Source organism: Alligator sinensis, unplaced genomic scaffold, assembly GCF_000455745.1.
Source record: "Alligator sinensis unplaced genomic scaffold, ASM45574v1 scaffold203_1, whole genome shotgun sequence".
NCBI lineage: Eukaryota > Metazoa > Chordata > Crocodylia > Alligatoridae > Alligator > Alligator sinensis.
The window spans coordinates 1,668,177-1,687,159 of NW_005841949.1; the positions used below are offsets into that span (position 1 = coordinate 1,668,177).

At 48.4% G+C, this 18,983-nt stretch overlaps 1 protein-coding gene across 1 annotated transcript in view; it reads right to left on the bottom strand.

Moving 5' to 3' along the window:
* HYDIN (HYDIN, axonemal central pair apparatus protein) overlaps positions 1-18,983 on the bottom strand; it is a 438,260-nt gene that overhangs the window by 20,457 nt on the left and 398,820 nt on the right. The window contains 9 exon segments of the mRNA XM_025199799.1: positions 1,946-2,093; positions 3,638-3,803; positions 7,485-7,623; positions 9,427-9,639; positions 10,390-10,624; positions 12,546-12,661; positions 13,896-14,056; positions 17,065-17,283; positions 17,768-17,910. Of these exon segments, the coding sequence (XP_025055584.1) occupies positions 1,946-2,093; positions 3,638-3,803; positions 7,485-7,623; positions 9,427-9,639; positions 10,390-10,624; positions 12,546-12,661; positions 13,896-14,056; positions 17,065-17,283; positions 17,768-17,910 (1,540 nt within the window).

Consider the following 18,983-nt stretch of genomic DNA (forward strand, 5'->3'; position numbering starts at 1 on the left):
GCTTGCGGCTCCACCCTGTGCCCCAGCCTCACTCCCACTCCCTCCCCACCCCTGCTGCAGCCACCAGAAACCCAGAACTGGGATGCCTTGCGGCCCTACCGCTGCCCCGTGTTTGGGGGGGCCTAAGCCCCATTAGCCCCTCCTTTCACTGCCTCTGCCCAGAGGGCATGTCATACCACCCCCAATCTGTGCATAGGGTGAGGCGGCTGCCGGTACATGCTGGGGCTTTGACCCCCGGCGGTCAGGATGCAAAGCCCAGCATGCAGTGGCAGCCACCTCACCCCGTACACAGATCAGGGGGCACATACTCCTGGGCTACCGCCAGTGTGCATGCAGTGGCGGAAGCCCCCCTGCGCACCTGCACGAGCTGCCCAGGCTCCAACCCTACCCTGGCCCAGGTCCCACTCACCCAGTTGCAGGGGGCATGGAGAGGAATCGTTCCACACACCTGACCCAGCAGCTCAACCCAGCCACGTGTGTCCCGTGGCTCCTGGACCGTGTCCCAGCCACTCCCCACGTGAGTCCTGCCGCTCCCGATCACAGAGCCTCTGACAGTCAATCTGAGCCCGCAGAGCATCTGAAGGTCGATCTGAGACCCCATTCAGACTGAGATTGACTGTCAGAGGCTCCCAATTGACCAGTCGATCACAATCAACCAGTTGGTGACCGCTGTGCTAGAGGGTAGACTGGTGATTCAGGCCAACCTGGACATGCTCATAAGGTGGGTGGGTCAAAACCTGATGGCATTCAACACAGAGAAATGCAAGGTGCTCCACCTTGGGAGAAAAAAATCAGATGAATATGCAGTATATACTGATCTGGCAGGGTGCTGAATGTTCTTGACTTCCATTGACTTCAGTGTGACCTGAAGACCTCAGGGGAGAAACTCAGTATCTATAAGAATCAGGCACAAACCAGGACAGCAAGAGCCAGGACAACTGCTTGTGTTCAATAACAGGCAACGAGGAGAATACAGATCACAAGCTGTGCTTAAGAACAAGACCAATTTTATTTAAACTGCCCTGAATTCACCAGTAAATTCAGTAAATTATTTCCCAGAGGCACTGTCATGGCAATGGAGAGCCAGCAAAGTAATGAAAAAAAAAGGGAAAATTGAGAGTAAGCATGCTTTCATTTTTCAATGTGTCACATGCTCAGAAAGTTACAAGACAATTTGTCAGAAAGAGAGATTAAAGCCCCAACAGCCACAGGCATGAGCACACCAGAAAGGGATGGAGAAGTCCAAGTTGTTAAAGAGCAATACTTCTCTGCAGAAATGGCAGTGGGGCATGGGCTTGATCTGTCTTGCTCAGTAATTTCCAGACTGAATGGTTTGCTAGCAAGGAGGAAAATGGGTCTTCTGGTTGCCAACCCTGAAAACCTCATCTAGGATTCACACTGGGATTAGTCCCTCTCCTGCAGCATCACTGAAGACAAAGGCCAAATTATATCCTCAGTGACTCTTGTGTAGTCTCACTGCATTTAAACCAAACTGTGCTTTCAGTGCTACCTGTTTAGCTTCACTGATTTTAGTGGGGTTGCATAAAGGTATATAAAGGAACAGACAGCCCAACCCTGAAGGGTCTCAAACCTGGAGGGCATGTAAGGAAAAGAGAGCCCAGCTTGCTTTCTCTTAGCCCTGTCAAGCCAGCAGAAACCTGTTCATATGCCTAAAGTCAGCAACTCTGATACTGAGCAAACTGCATTAGAAGATGCCACTATTTGCAGGTGCTTTGCAGAGCAGACCCACAGCCGAGTCATTTTTCTGTTGCTGGAGACTGAACAAGACCCCAGAAGAATCCCAGAGGGAACGATGGTATAACACTAGGAGTGTCTGCTGATTGGGCAAAAAGGGAGCCCAGAGTAGAGCCAGAGAAGAAATGCAGTTATGTGTTTAGGTCTTTCAGAACCTGGTTTTTGAAGTCCATGATCTCTCCCCCTTTACCTTGAATGAGGTAGGACAGAGCCTTCCATGGGCTGCACTGTCAGGAAGTTAATGTATCCCTCAGAATAGCGAGAGCTGTCTCTGAAAGCAAAGCTGAAGGTCTCATTTTCATTGTTAATCAGTTGAATGGTCTTGTGGGCCTCATGTCCTTTGGGGAAAAACAGGAAGGAGGTGGCAAGACTTTAGTTCATCCGACAGGTTGGTATGGAATCAGCCCTCATGTGCAGAACCACATTAGACATTCTGCAGGTAGAAACGGGACCATAGACAGGTCCCCACAGTGAGAGAGCATTGCTAATGCACACAGCAGCACCTAGAATAAATGTTGCTTCTGTGGACACCCTGCCTATAGACAGCCTCACAGTGTAGTGTTCAGCGTGAAAGAGAATGCAGAACTCCACCCCTCATTAATACTACTGGGATACCACCTACAGACCTGGCCAGGCACTGCACAAGCACATGGCCTAGAGCAGGGGTGGGCAAAATGCGGCCTGCCAGGCCATTCTATCTGGCCCGTGGGGCCCCTAAAAATTTAGAAAATTAATATTCATCTGCCCCTGGCTGCCTGTCATGTGGCCCTCGATGGCTTGCCAAAACTCAGTAAGTGGCCCTCCGCCCAAAATAATTCCCCACCCCTGGCCTAGAGGGTCTGACATCTAAGTTTGGCTACAAAGAGGAGAGATGCATAAAATCCCCTCACCCAAAACTTCCAAAACTTGGAACATTTTTCTAACACCGTTTTTCTCCAAAATGTGCTAAGCAGACTGTGTAGTCATGCATATGATCCAACACAGGTCTGGTTGGGGCTACCAGCATAAGTTACTCAATAATGCACCATTGACAAGAAATGGTACCAGCCAAACCAGTGTCAACAAAATGTTTACATGGTGGAACCTCTCAACATTCATTTTTGTAACAAACTCACAGGTGAATGAGTAGGCAGGAACTAAGCTGATAATAGGAACTCTATGGGACACATCAGAATTCCTATTTTAACCCCTTCCTTACTCCACCCTCCCTCTTGTCATTGTTTCTCACTCACCACTAATAAGCGACTTTGCTTTAGAAACTTGAAACCAGACACTTTTTTGCCCATAACCACAATAAAACCAACCCCACCACTCTTCCCTCAGTAGAGTTTTGGCTCTAAAATAGATGAAGTGCCAGACAATCCATGAACTGTACAAGGGATATAGTTACAGCTATTGCTCTGACAGCTCTGACATTGACAATATCCAGAAACAGTGATGAGTAGAAGTATAAACTCTAAAAAGATAGATAGAAGGAAAGGGCTGTTCTCCTCAACTACAGAGCCCTCAGCTTCCATTTTCTTGTTATAATATCAGAATAACAGAATGAGGCTCAATAGTAACCATAGGCAAGTGGTAGGGAGGGCACAGGGGGCGGGGGCCTGTGCCCTCCCTGACATTGGCTGCCACTGGCTTCTGTGGGTGGTCACCGCTCGTCATGCCGCCACCACCGCCACTTGCCACCCCCCTCTCCCCTCACCACCGGCTTCTGCAGGCGGTCACTGCTTGCCTCAATGCTGCTGATGCTGCCGCCCACAAACTGTGCCCCCCGCAGTCTCAGGAAGCACCAGTCACCCATGATGATAACCATAAGGCTCCACATCTCTGAATAAAGGAAGAAGCTCAGAGTAGCAGAAGGTGCTAGGATGAAGTCTCACCTTACCTACTAAGAGAGATTGATAGTTCAGGTGGGATCTGTCCAGACATACAGATGGGTCAGTGGTGTTGCCCACCAACAGGAATGGGACTGAAATGTTCTGTTCTGGGACTGTGAAGGTCCAGAACGATTCTGTGATACCCAGGTGATGGGGGATGAATTCAAATGAGACCTGAGGAAGAAGCAGCAAACAAACACTGGTTATTGGGCTTGAAATGGTGACAGCAATTTGGATGACTGAAAAACAGGACAGATGTTACACTATGGCTAACTTATGCTTACAGATTGGCTCCCTATCCTCCATTGAGGAGCCAGCCACATACAGCAATTTATGGGCCTCTGCTGCTTGTTCTGTAAGAACCATGGTTATATAGCTCAAAGGCTTAGGCAGACTACAAGTAGACTGACCACACTGGGTGAAAAATGGGTTACACACACTTATTAACCTGGCAACCCTGTTTCCTTAGCCTGTAGGTACAGTACAGATGGCTTCTCATTTCTTTAGGATCTTGAGAAATCCAATGCCTCAGTGAAGAATATTGGCTTGCTAGCTTCCCATGACATGCCTGCATGCTCAGATAATGGCACCAAACTGTCACTCATAGTTTCATAGTTTCATAGTTTCAGGGTCGGAAGGGACCTAATAGATCTTCTAGCCCGCCCCCCCGCCAGGGCGGGAGAACAACCCAAAAAACACAAACAAAACCACTCACCCTAAAAACAAAAACGGGACTCAAATGAGTCCAGCCAGGTAAGTATCCAGCCTCTTCTTAAAGATCCCCAGGGTAGGGGCCAGCACCACCTCCCTTGGAAGTTGGTTCCAGCTCCTAGCCGCCCTGACTGTGAAGTAGTTTTTTCGGATGTCCAATCTGTACCTCCTCTCCATCAACTTGTGCCCATTACTCCTTGTTATGCCAGCAGGGGCTAGGGGAAACAGCGTCTCCCCCAAACCCTTCTGGTTCCCCCTAGTGAGTTTATAGACGGTCACCAGGTCCCCCCTCAGCCTTCTCTTGTGGAGGCTGAATAGGTTCAAGTCCCGCAGTCTCTCACTGTAGGGTCTGCCCTGTTGTCCCCGGATCATGCGGGTGGCCCTCCTCTGGACCCTCTCCATGTTGTCCACATCCCTCCTGAAATGGGGCGCACAGAACTGGACACAATACTCCAGCTGCGGCCTGACCAGCGTCGCATAGAGGGGGAGGATCACCTCCCTGGCTCTACTCGAGATGCACCTGTGGATGCACGACAAGGTCCGGTTAGCCCTGCCAACCATGACCTCGCATTGTCGGCCCATGTTCATCTTGGAGTCAATAATGACACCAAGATCCCTTTCCGCCTCCGTGCTCTCAAGTAGGGAGCTCCCCATCGTATAAGTGTGCTGCTGGTTCCTACTACCCAAGTGCAGCACCCTGCACTTGTCCGTATTGAAACGCATCCTGTTCCTGTCTGCCCACCCCTGTAACCTATCCAGATCCTTCTGCAATCTCTCTCTCCCTGCTAGCGTGCTCACCTCCCCCCAAATTTTGGTGTCATCAGCGAATTTAAACAGGTTGCTCTCCACCCCAACATCAAGATCGCTGATGAAGAAATTGAACAGCGCAGGCCCCAGGACCGAGCCCTGGGGGACTCCACTACCCACCTCCCCCCAAGTCGAGTATGATCCATCCACCACCACCCTCTGAGTGCGACCCTTCAGCCAATCTGCAATCCATCTGACCGTGTAGGCATCTATGCCACAGTCGCCTAGTTTATTAATTAGGATGGGGTGAGAGACGGTGTCAAAGGCCTTGCTGAAGTCCAGAAAGACTACATCCACCGCGACACCTGCATCCATGGCCTTTGTGACCTGATCATAAAAGGCAATCAGGTTGGTCTGACATGATCTCCCCCTAATAAATCCATGCTGATTGCCCCTGAGCATCATCTCGGATGCCGGCCCATCACAAATGTGCTCCTTGATGATCTTCTCAAAGAGCTTCCCCAGGATTGAGGTAAGACTGACGGGCCTATAATTGCCCGGGTCCTCCCTTTTCCCTTTTTTGAAGATGGGGACCACATTAGCTACCTTCCAATCGTCTGGCACCTGGCCCAAGCACCACGATCGCTCGTAGAGCCGTGCCAGGGGCCCTGCAATAACCCCAGCCAGCTCCCTCAGCACCCTGGGGTGGAGAGCATCCGGACCCGCTGACTTGAACTCTTCAGAGACACATTTATCTCTAATAAGAAAATGGCACTTCAGAGAACTGGGGCATACAGAGCTTGCTTTTAACCTTCCTAAAATGTCCATGCACAAATGTACTAAAAGAAAAGCATGGTGCTATGACTCCAAGCAGGATCACTCTGATAGGATAGTCTTACATGCTGTAGCCAAGCCAGTGCTTCCAATTCAGGGGACACGTGCAGCAGAGCTTGCCCAGGTGGTGTGGTGCACATGTGGTCCACCCCCTTCACCCCCGAATCTGACCAGCAGCTGTCCCCATGGTGCTATGCATGGGGCTGAGCCCCACCCACTCCTGCCTGAGGCAGCTTATCGCACCGGGTGGGCAGACTGTGTGGAAGGCAACTGGGAGCTGGAGCTCTGCATGCTGGGGCAGGAGCCACATGGATGTAGCTCCCCCCACCGCAGGATGGGTACCTGCTACCTAGTACTTCCCCACAGCTTCCCTGCACTGCCTGCGGCCCGGAGTAGCACAACAGGGACAGGAGTGTAGCATGAACTGAACTAATGTAGCTGATGTTAACAAAGAGTGTAATAATAGTGAAATATAACCATGTTAGTCTTGTCCTGTAAACAACTTGAAAATTTCATTTTGTATCCTTCTACTTGACATAAGTGAATGAACGAACTCTGCATAGCCTTTATGTATGAGTGTGTGTAAAAGGGTGAATGGTGAGAGAATGGCATAGAGATGGGAAAAGAAGATTTAACTGTTCATGTAAGCAGCAAGGCGCCAGATGTGTAAATTACTAGCCAGTAACTAACTAATAAATGGCTGAAGAATCTCTTTTAGGCCTGGGGCACAAAGAAGATAACGAGTAGAAGGAATGCACCCATTCTGCCAGATGGGCAGCAAAAACACTCCAAGGCTAAGATAAGCTGAAGACAAAAGAAGAACAACCACAAAAACAGAAGCTAGGTATGGAAAAAACCCAAAGCACTGAAACAAAGGATGCCAATCCCTATAAAAGAACACTTTGAAAATGTCAAGTTGGGTGAGTCTCTTTCTCTACTGCTGTTTCACTGGAGCACAGATGCATCTATTCACCCCGCTCCAGCTGTTATCTTCAAATCTGCTATCTTCAAACTATTGCTGGAAACTATATCTGGTGTGTGTGTGGATGAAATGGTAGTTTTGTGTATGTGTATGCCTGTGCGTAATGATGTGTATTATGATTTGTGTGTGTTTGTATGAATGGTGTGTCCGAACCTCTGTGTCTAACTCACGTGATCAATAAACGCGGCACCTTGCCTTATCCCCCTTTATAAAGTCTCGCTTATAATTTAAGCAATTGGCAATTTGTGTAACAGGAGGAGCTGCTGGAGGCAGGGGGAACTGAGTAGTACCTAGGCAGCTGCAGCTGCACTGGGAGCAGACACGCCAGGAAGCTGTGCATGCTGGCTGGGGCCAAAGTGGCTGGAAGTGTGGCCCAGGCTGTCCTGGGTGGGAGTGGGCAGGGCTTGGCCCCATGTTGAGTGTTGTGAGGGCAGTTGCAGGCTGGCTACAATCAACTAGTGGGTGCCTGCTTGTGGGATGTATCCAATCAGTTGGTGGGCCAGATCCAGCCCGCAGGCTGTATTTTGCCTACCCCTGTCATACACCATTAGTAGAGATACGTGCTTTGGTCTCCCACCTACCTCCACTTTCTTATCAGGCCGGATCTGGCCCTTTTCTGTCAGACAGTAGAAAACTGGTTTCTCTCGCAGGTCTCTTGTCTCTTCACAAGTCCACTGGAAGAAGTAGGTGGAACTGGTGGGGTTCGTGAGAGTGAAGGCCCTGGGCACAACAAGCAGAAATTGACATCAAAGTGGGAACAGGTAGGTTGTTCTGGAAATTATGAGCTTTTTTACACAGCAGACATGAGGCATTACAGCTCTGGACTCGGCAAGGCCGGTCCACCATTTTTGGGGCCCCCTGCAAGAAATAGTTTTGGGCCCTTCTGCCCCAAAGAAGTCAGTGGCAGTGGCGGCAGCGGGTGGGCTTTGGCAAACAGCTGGACACACACACACTCCCCCCATGGGAAAGTCTAAGGGAGGAGGGGAAGGGCCGAGCGGGGAGCGGCATTGTGCAGCACTGCACCGCACCAGCCACCTTCTAGCCCTGGCCCCAGCTGTCTCCCCACTCCAGCCCCGGCTGCCTCCCCACACCAGTCAAGGGTCCCAGAGCTGAGGCCCAGAGCAGGGCTAGCCTTGGCTGCACTGCCGGGATGGAGGGGATGGAGCCCCTGGGACACCCATGCCCACCCTGCCCCACCCTGCATCGTCCCCAGGAAGAGACTGGCAGCTCCTCCAGAGGCGTGGTGCTGGGCAGCCAAGGCGGGCGACGGTACGCGACCCTCCGATCTTTGCACAGGCAAGGGTGGGCCACAGCTGAGAGCTGGGTGTGTCTCCGCACCTCACTGCCACCGCTTTGAAAGTGGTGGGTGCCGCCGTGTGCATCCCACGGCTGGGCAGCGAGACACATAGCGGCGGGTGCTGCTTTCAAAGTGGCGATGGTGAGGCATGGAGACACAGAGCAGAGGCTGAGCCCAGCTCGCAGCTGTGGCCCGCCCTCACATGTGCAAAGATCGGGGGACCACATGCCCTCCCCCACTTGGCTGCCCGGCATTGCACCTCTGGAGGAGCCTCCAGGCTCTAACAGTCCCATGACCCAGCTGGGCTGGGGCCCCAGTCACGGTGAATGGGGCCCAAGTCGTGGGACAATCCCCACAGTACAGGAGGGAGCAGACCAGGGGCAGGGGTGAATGATTCACCCTTCCTTTACTCCACTCTCTCCTGCACTGCGGGGGTCTTCATCTGCCCTCCCCACAAGCCTATGGAAATAAAAAAAAAAAACATTAAAAGAAATTTACCTGCCTGTGGCTGGGTCAGCTGCAAGTGCACAGGGTAGCTCAGCATGCCCGTCTCTCTCCCGCTGCTGTAGGACCCTGTGGCCAGGCTGCCCTAAGGCAATGCCTGCTGCTGCCCTGTGTCTGGGCCACACTTCTTCTGCCTATGCGCAGGGTGCCCCTTAGCTGCAGGGCCCCCTGCGGGCACAGGTTTCACAGTATAGGACGGGCTGGCCCTGGGACTCAGCTCAAAAGGAGACCTATATGTCAGCACTGCTATGGACAAGGCAGCTCCATCCCAGTCCTGGGAGCCTCAAGTATTTCTGGGCTAGATGGAGGTAGTTATTATTTGTAAACACAAAAACAAAAAAGGAGTGGCCAACCCACAAGAGAGCAAGGATGGTAAATCCAGCAAGGCAAGGCTCTTTACTGAGGGTGTTCTTTAAGGAGGTTATTTCCTTCCCTGACCCAATTTGACTGAAGTATCCAAAGAGCAGAAGACAGTTTTACTGGAAGAAACCAGAGATCTGATCTCCTGCTCTAGAACAGCCATGCATGTTTCATGACTGGACTGGGAGAAGCAAAGATGCCAGTCTATGCTGTACCTACTCACAGCCCCAAGGGGTCTCCAGGAAGTTGAGGATGGCAGGATTAGAGATGGTACTAATGTACTACAGGGTTTGATCAAAAGTTTCCTGGCTGATTTTCAGGGATAGCCAGCAGTCATCCATACAAGTCTTTTCTGCACCCACCTTCTGTTCCGGGCATGCACCCCAACAGAGGCAAATTCAATCACCCTTGTGTTGGGATCCAGCGTGCCCCCCTTGGGCCCTCGCAGCTCTGGGTTGCGCCTGTTGGCAGTAATATAGTCAGAGTCTTCCAGCTCAAAGTGGCAATAGGGCAGCAGGCTTCTCCCCTTCACAGATACTACTGGGCTTTCACAATTTGGCTTTAGATTAGGGATACTGAGAAGAAATGGAGCAGTGTTATTAAAGGTAGTTAGACAGCTCTACAGGCTAATAATTCCAGCTAGCCAGGTATCTAGTACTTTTCTCTCTACCCCTTTTATTCCATGCAACTTCATTTCCTTCCCTTTGGCACGTGATCGGTGAATCTAATGTAGACTCACTCCATGGTAATGAGGCAGCCAAGGTGAAGTGCCAGATTGATTAATTCAGAGTAACACCTCAGCATAACAGAAGTGGCACTTCTTCTTCCCAGCAGGTTGGAGGCTGTACAGTTTGGTGATTAAGTGTGTGAAAGCCTCTGATAAAGTAAAATACTCCTCCAAAATCCAATAATCTGAACCTCTTGTGGATTAAATGATGTTCCACACCCAAGGGAAGTGAACTGCAAATTAGTTTCCCTCTACCTCTGAAAGACTGAATCCTATTTGTACTCAAGCTTCTGGCAGGTTAACATTTTTTAAAGAGAATTTTCTCAGTGTGATTCAGATTCTCCTTGTTTTTCTGCAACTTTCACGGAACTAAAGAACCTAAATTATGACAATGGCTTGATTTCTAGCTAGTGGCATCCAATATGAAGTTAAGTAAATCAGCAGGTTTCTGATGTTCCCCTGAGGCCTGACCCTTCTTTGACTATCTCCAATCCCACCAGTTTGGAGATAGCTACAGCAGGAAGAACTGCACTTACACCAAAGTCCTCTTACCAACATTCCCCTTGTCAAGCTGATCCCCATTTTGAACATTTCCTACCTGCAAATGATTTGGCCCTCAAATTCTCCCACTTCTAGAGGGGAGAATTTCACCTGGAACAGCTGCTTCTTCCCAGCTGTGATGACACCACTGCTGGGTTCTATGGAGAATGGAGGGTGAGCAGCGGCAGCATACGGGAAGGAGACGACACTTTCCAGAACAGTGCCTAGCTGGCTGGTTACTCGGCTGGACTGCATTTTGGTGGAGATAGCAGATGTTGCAGATGGGGGCTCCCCTGTATTAAGGAATGGGTTACTGAAACAGTTTCTTTCAATGATGAAATGTATTGTTCTGAGCACCCCTGCCCCTTGGTTCATGTTAACAGAGGGATGGCCGAGTAGTGTTTGGCTTAAGAACTCCAGAAAGGAAATACCTCTTTGCAAACACTCTGAAAAGGAGGATACCAAATGAGGCCAGTGATAACTACAGTGTAGCTTTGTCTGGGCCAGATTCTATTCTTAGCTCACACCTATGAGACATTAAAGTGCATTTAGACACCTAAGTGTGATTCTAATCCACCCTGAGTACATCCCTGAAAGCAGTTAATGCAAAAGGCGAGTGAATCCTCCTCCTCCTCTTTGCTGCTTCTTTATGACACAAAACTGGATGCTCTAATGGATTTTCAAGATGTGAATAGAGTGGACTAGAATTGTGCATAAGTGTACTTTTATGCTTAGAATAGAATCTGGTCACTTGTGTCTCTACTGCTGCACTGCCCCTTACTGAATCCTAATCCTAGATTTTAGGAATACTCAAAGGGCAATATGGAGTAAGGAAAAAGGACTGGGTGAATGGGCAGCTACAATGAATAGATATATTGTCAAATACCTGCTAGAATTCCACAGAAGGGATTAAATCAACCTGCTGATAGAGACCACAGTACAGTACTCTAAACAAAGTGCTAGGATGAAGGCTTGGTAAGTATCTAGAGACTGGGCCAAATCCTGCCCATCTGACATTAATAAAAGTGAAGCTGGAGTCACAACTTGGCCCATTGTGTGCAAGTCCTCTGAGCTGTAACACTGGGCATGTGATCAAGGAATAGCACCCATGCATACTGCATCCATTTGCTCTTCCCCGTCCTCTGTCATCTAGAACCAACCAAAGACAACCAATCATAAACAACAGTGGTCCATTTGCATTAATGGAGCACCCTGTATCAGCCAGCAGTCAACACTGGATGCTAGAGAGAATTTCTTCAGTGTATCAATTTGTACATTATCTCATGGGAATAGTTTTTCCTGACCCACCTAGTGATCAGTCTTCCTGGAAGCATGAAGACTGATATACCTTATCATTTCTATTCTAGCTAATTGAACAGCAGATTCTAGTGTTATTCATGTGAGATTCTGACCCTTCCTGAAACCTTGCCTTTGTTCCCATTTCAACTGATGTCTGCATAATATGTTGAACAGCAGTTGGAGAGGGGTCCCCATCTGCAACATCTGTCATCTCCACCAAAGATAAACAGAATCATTTAGCAAAGTACCTACATGACTGCAGAGCAGGACAGCTTTTGTTAGGAAAGGACATCATAATGTTAAACACATGAGTGGTTCGAAACTATGCATATAGTCAGGTGCCTTGCTGAACCCAGTCCTAAATCTCTGCTGTGAATGTTCCTTGTTTGACTTACAGCCATCTCTTTCTGCACTGCTCTTGGATATGGGGATATCATGTACCCTGATTGTGTTCCATAGTAATTAGCTCCCAACTCTCTCCTAGCAGCCTGCAGAGACCTTGATTCCATTACACTCTACAACAGGACCCCCCAACCTTTCTAGCTCCTGACCCACCCTCTCAATCTGTGGCTCTAAACTGGCTGATGTTTTGAGCTTTCCTATCTCTGCTGACTCTTTGCAGGGCCCACGGTCTCTGTAATATAAGCTGTGAGTACTTTGATGATGGGCACAGGGAAAATAAAACAGTAAGGAAGGCCAAAATGGAAACCATCTTCATCTTAACCTAGAGAGACTTTACTTGCCTGGGTGATGCTGGAGAATGTCACCTTCAGTATTGAGCTGTCTGAGCCTCAGGCAGAGGCTCAGTCTGCTCCCTGAGCTTTCAATAACCGTCCTTTGTCAGTCTGCAGGTTATAGTACTTATCTCTAGAAGAAGCTGTCATGTGGAAGCCAGAGGAAAGGCGATACCCTTACCTTCAGGACTGGGTGGTGAAGGTTCCTCTGGAAAGTTGACTGTCCTCCTGTTGTCCTCCATGACCATCTTCCAGGAGTACTCTAGTGCTACATTCCCCTTGTTGGCTAACTTGAACCTGCAAATACAGTAGGACAAAGGGGAGAAGAGACAACCTATTGAACAGAAGGGATTAAAAAAGGCCAAAGAAACAAGAAGAAAACAAAAAATCTTGTAGGGGGAAATTCTGACCCATTTTCTCATGTTAAGCAGTACTTTGGTCTACAACCAGTTGCACCGAGTTCAGTGGATCCACTTGTAAGGTAATGTGCTATTCAGTGTAAGGGAATGGAATCTGGCCTGTAGATTTCACCAAGTGATTCTGCTGAGAATCCTGTGTGCTTGGGAGGCACGGGCCAAGGGCATGTCACTAACATTACCCTCCAAAACTAGTTCCCAGTCTACTGCCAGGACACTACTAGGCTGGCCCAGGTACCTTTCAGTGTTCACAGGACTTCTCCTTCTGGATTCACAAGTGACAAACAGTTTATGTGTCAGGGAAATTACAAAGCGGATTTTAGAACAAAGTTGTCAAAGGTAACAGAGACTGGACTCAGAGACCTTGGAGTCCCATCTGGTTCCCTGTTTCTACATTTGGCGTTGAATGTCTGTCATCTAAAGACTGTTTCTAGAGCATGCATAGTAATCTGTATTGAGCACTGACAATGTGTAATGAGGTAAGAAAGACTTCCCTGGGAGTGGAGTAGAGGTAAGTGGCAGGACTGGGTCCTAACCAGGGTTACTTCTAGGTGAGACTGTAGCAACCCTTTGGTGCCAACAGCATTGCACAATGTTTTGCTTTATTTCTTGATGAGTTTTTATTTTGGTGCCCCCAACACTGCACCAGGGCTTTTAGGGGTAGAAAGGAAAAGGAGAAAAATTTTTTTAATGGAAAAAACTGGAGAGAGATGGAGAGGCAGAACCTAAATCCACAAGCCTGGACCTGGTTAGGATGGGGGACGTGGGGTGACACCTGGCTGCAGCAGATGGTGCCAGGGGTATCCCAGGAACTGCAAGGAGATGATACCTCTATGTTGCATCACCAGACCTGGCAAAGCAGCAGGTAGACTCTGTTTATCAGTAGCTGGAAACCAAAATCAAATGAATTAGATACCACTAGCAGCTCCTTCCCAGGAATGACCAGCTAGTAGAAAAGCACAGATAGGAACTCTTTCCTGCCCCAAGAGGACAGGATGCAGTGCTAACAGCCATAGACTAGTACTATTCTGGGGTAAGTGGACCCTGGCTACTTAATGCAAACCTGGGCAAAACAGTGCCTCTGGACTGGTCCCTGCCTGGTTTCAGTTACTTACTTGAACATCCTGGTCTGAAACAACAAGGTCTCCTTGAACTGCACCTCCTTGGTCTCCAGCTTGAACTGGGTATAATCAATGACAGCACTGAGTCGAAGGTCTAGCTCTAGGCTGCTGTCCTCCACAATAGTGTGCACAGGTTCAGGGTCTGTCTCTATCACCTTCAAGCAGAATCAAGAGAAAACCACAATCATCTGAGTCTCTCAGGTCTCCAGAATCAGAATAGCAACACCATTGGAAGAGTGAAGGAAGTTTTGGCGCAAACACCCTAGGGGCAGCCCTTCAGGAAAAAAGAAACCTGAACTCCATCCCCCAAGATCCATTCCTTTTCTTCCAATCACATTTCTGGGATCAGCAAACCCCCCTCAGTTGAAACTGAGCAGTGTCCTTGGGAGCACTATAAGGCAGCTGTTTTTTAACCGTGTGCCTGGAGTTCACAGGAGCTAAGCAGAAGAACAGTATATAAAAATGACATAAAAATCCAAGTTTTCCAATACCTGCAATTGAGACACATTTCAATACACTGCCAAAGGAAGGTAAACTTGAGTAGAAATGTGACAGAATTTGAGAAACTTGTGGTCACCCCCATGACATGTACAGGCCAATTGTCTATGCTATTGTAAAGCAATTTTAAATAGCCTTATAGAAGAGAAAACACTGTTTATGACAAAGTGGGCTAATGATAGCGGTTCAGAAATTAGTGCTGAAGAGTAGGATGCCATCTAGAACAAAGGTTCTCATGCGTCTATCTGCAAGATAATAAAAGGGAATGGTTTTAAAATCTTATATTGATGCCCTCTAACCATGCTTAAAATTAAATGCATATATGGTATTGGAATAGGCAAATCTTGGAGGGCATGTGGTCATTTGAGAGACTCTACTATATATAGTGGACTTGTCCCAGAATTAAACTGTTCTGGATGAAGGCTGGAGATAGGGTGAAGGAAATAACAGGATGCCAACTATCAGATGACCTCTACTGTTCCTTCCTGCAATGTAAGTGTCATAGAGAACTGATCATTCATCTTCCAGTGGCTGCAGGAATTATAACTGCAAAAGCCTGCAAGAGATGTGACACCCCTGAAATCACTGAGTGGTTTCAAAAAGCTTGGGAAGTTCTAGTGAAGGAAAAGTTGTCCTGTCAAGTCAGTATTTGGCAGGAGGGGAAGGCAAAAAGATGCTTATTTGGAAATCTGGTGGTGTTTTATTGGATTGTGCTAAAAAAGAAACTTCTCCTTCCTCCAAGCCAGAAAATTTGAGAGACTTTTTGGAATGCTGAAGCTCAAGCTCTATAGGGGGACACTTAGGAATAAATGTAGAATTATTTGGAAATTAAAAGTAGAGATGAGAAGATAATGAGATTGTGTTATGTAGAGTTCTAGGGGAAAAGATTACTATGTAGAGATAAAGAAACACGGGGGCTTAGCATTGATGATAATGTTGAAAAGCCACTGGAGATGGCGGTGGAGAGGAAGGGAATGCAAGACTTCTATGGACACCGATTTGGAGTAGTCTGGAGTAGCCTGAGTTGTAATGAACAATAAAATCAAATCTCTTTCACCCCTTAAAAATACACTGGTCCCTTCAAGTCAGGACAGACTATCTTTGCTGAAGATCTGGAACTGGAGGAACCCGTGGCTGAATAACCACAGACAGTGAATTCTCTTCTGACCTTTCCTTCAGGTCACAGCTGTGAGTAAAATGAGACTGAATTGCCTTCTCCACCTTGGTGAGGACAAGTGTCTCCGTTAGGGTGGAGACAAATTCACTAGAAAGGTCCATGGTACAGCAAGTTCCTATGACTATTTCTAGGCCTTTCAACCATTCATCACCAATGCATTCTGGTTGGGCTCAAAAAAGGATGTAAAGAATGAGAGGACCTATCTGCTGCAGAACTAGCTAAATTACTGGCTAGCACTGTATTGTATAATGAGATACTGCACACAGCATGGATACATGAGTTGAAATGTCAGTTGCCACAATGCAAAGAGCACTCACTTCACCACACAGGTGGATATCTGAAATACGTTAGAGGAATTAATTACATTTTCCCTCAAGAAACCTGGAAGTTGAACGTGATGGGACTTCTATATCTACTCAACTATAAGACAAGGTTTTTTCCCCCAGTCAGCACGGGGGACAAGAACCCTTGTCTTAGATTCACATACAAAGCAGGGTGGGGGGCAGATGGCTGCTGTGGCTCTTGACTCTGGCCCTGACCCACAACAGCCATCTGCTCTCCCCCTCTCCCCACTTGCCCTCTGCAGCTTCTGTGCACCTCCCTCTGGCCTTGCCCACTTTTCCCCCTTACTATTAGGTGCACCGAGGCATGGAGCATATGGACCTTGGCCCCATCCCCTGCCTGGCCAATCATCAGTGCTGATGCCGCTATATGGCCCAGCAAGGGCTGCACTTCCATGTGTTGTGCTCTGGGAAGGGAACAGAGCCTGAGTACCATCTGATAGTAAGGGGGGAAGAGAAAGGGGAGAAAGGGGCAGAAGGACTGTGGGGTGTATGGGGAGGAAAGAGGCAGAGACTAGGGTGTGGGGGGGAGAGGCAGAGATTGTGGGGAGTGGGGAAGAGGGACAGAGACTGTGGGAATAGGGAGTGCAGGTGGCAGGGAGGCAGGAAGGCTGCTGGGGCAAGGGAGCAGAGGGCAAGGGGGATGCCTGACCCCTTAGCCTCCTGACCCCTCCCTCAGCAGCCACTGTAGCATTTGGGGAGAATGAATTCAGGGCAACCCTTTGACAATTAGATTCTATACCTGGAAAATTATAACCAATTTAGAAATGTTCCATATATAGAATCTAATTATTGGGGGGGTCATCTTAAATTCAGGGGTGTCTTAGATTCAAGTAGATATGGTAATTCCCTGCTAATTCAAGGGCCATATTGAAAGCAGACTAATAGATTTTAAGACCAGAAATGATCACTGGAAGCCACAATTTCATCCAACTACCCTGCATTGAGCCCAACAGCTTGTGTTGACTGAGAATCCACCAGTGTCCTTGGTAGTTTATGCCAATGATCAGTCACACTCACAGTTAAAAGGCTGTGCTGAGGTTCTGGAGTTGTTCAGTTGGCAGGTCAATAGGTCTGTATATAACACAGGATTGGCTCAGAAAGCTTTTGTGCTTAGTACATTGGCTTTTACTACCCTGCTTCTTACCTTCTTCTTTGTGGGGCATGCATTTGGAAGGCTTCTTGTGGCATCCACCCACTTGACAGTGTGCAGGCGGTCGTCCCAATCAGAGACCTGGTCTGCTGGGATCTGAAAGGTGATTCTGCACACCTTACACTTCACTGTGTGCATTTTGAAGGTGACAGGAACACTGGATTTCAAGGTCACAGTTATGTCCTTAGCACAGCCAGCATGGAGATGGCCAACCTAGAGGGTATCACAAGGGAAAGACCAATATTTCACAAATGGCAGGTCAATGACCAGCAAAGAAAGAACTGACATAAGAACCAACTGCAGGAGAGGTAGAAAGAAAACTACTCTGTCAGGTCTGATCGAGAAGAGAAGACTGGGTGGCACCGCAACCCTGAGCAACTCATGGTCTCCCTCACTGGCTTTGTTTAATAAAGGGAGGAAGCCACTTTGAACTAAGTTGACTTCTGCCATGAACAGCCCTCAGAGAGGAAGAGCAGTTGCTTCATACAGCCATATCCCTCGTCCTTTTTGGCCTTTAGTTTGACCAGATATACCATAACACAGTTCCCAGGCCCAGCAAGCTCAAGAAGGAAGAAATAAACTGGATCTCCTGCAGGGCAGAGATAAGCATTATCATCCAAGTCAGGGTTAGCATTCCTGTCTACAAGTCACTAACCAAGTGGCTTCTTATGCACCCAGAAAAGACAAAAGTAGATACCTGGGGGGAGAAGTTAAATGGAGCGCCACTGGGCCATTCGAACCTCATCACGTCTGCTTTGCTGTGGTTGGTTACTGAGAAGGTCACTTGGTAGGGCATCCCAATGTGACAGTCCCCAAACTGAATATGATCTGCTTTGGTAGCTAAGAACAAGAATGGTGATTCTTATGATTCATGAAGTTCCCTTTCTCTCATACACATACATACATATTTACACCAGTGCTCCCTGCTCAGCCACAGGCATTCACAAGCTTGCTTCAGACAGAGATGGCTTTAAGCAGTCCCTCCTGAAGCAGTATAGCTAGCTCTATTCCACAGCAACATGCTCTGACACAGAGGCATTCCTTCACTTGCTGCAATCGATAGGTTGCTTCCATAGTGAAACAGATGGACACAGATTACAGCATGCAACTACCATTTGGAGGAGACAAATTCAGATATCCTAGGAAACATACAGAGAGATTCATGGATTGTAAGGGGCTGGAAGGGACCTCACAAGATCATTGGGTCCAGCCCCCCTACATGAGGCAGGAAAGACAACTGGGGTCAGGAGACCCCAGCAAGGTGACTGTCCAGTCTCCTCTTGAAGATTTCCAGGGTAGATGATTGTACCACCTCTGGAGGGAGTTTATTCCACAGTCTGGGCATCCTGACCCAAGCTTAGGAGAGGACACAACAAGTACCACACAGCATGGGCTGGCCATTTCTTTACATCTCTATCTTCACCAGATGCCATGTGAATGTGGACTGGTAGTGTCAGGCCATAGCCTAGAACCTGGGCCTCAGTCTGCCTGGCATAGCTGCTCATCCCAGTCTGTTACCTCCTCATTAGCACACTAGCAAACTTAGGTGGCTAGAACCCTCATCCTGGGCCTAGCTACACACAAACTGCTGCCACTGGAGTGGTCAGCCAGGGTCAGCTGACCCTTCACCCCTTCCAATATAAACCCCTGACCCAGATGAGGAAGTGTCCAGGCAACAAGGCTTAAAACCTTGTACCTAGGCTGTAGTACCTTTGTGCTGCTACTGGCCCTTTGACAGATTCTCTGGACACATGACCTGGCTTGCCCCTGGGCCCTGAGTTTGGCCTGACCCTCTGGCTCTCTGACCCAGCTCTGATTTGATCTCCTGTTTAACCTCCTGACCCCATGCTTTGCCCAACTCTCTAGATCTCTGACTAAGTTCCCCAGAGAGATCTCCTGGCTTCTGCTTTCCC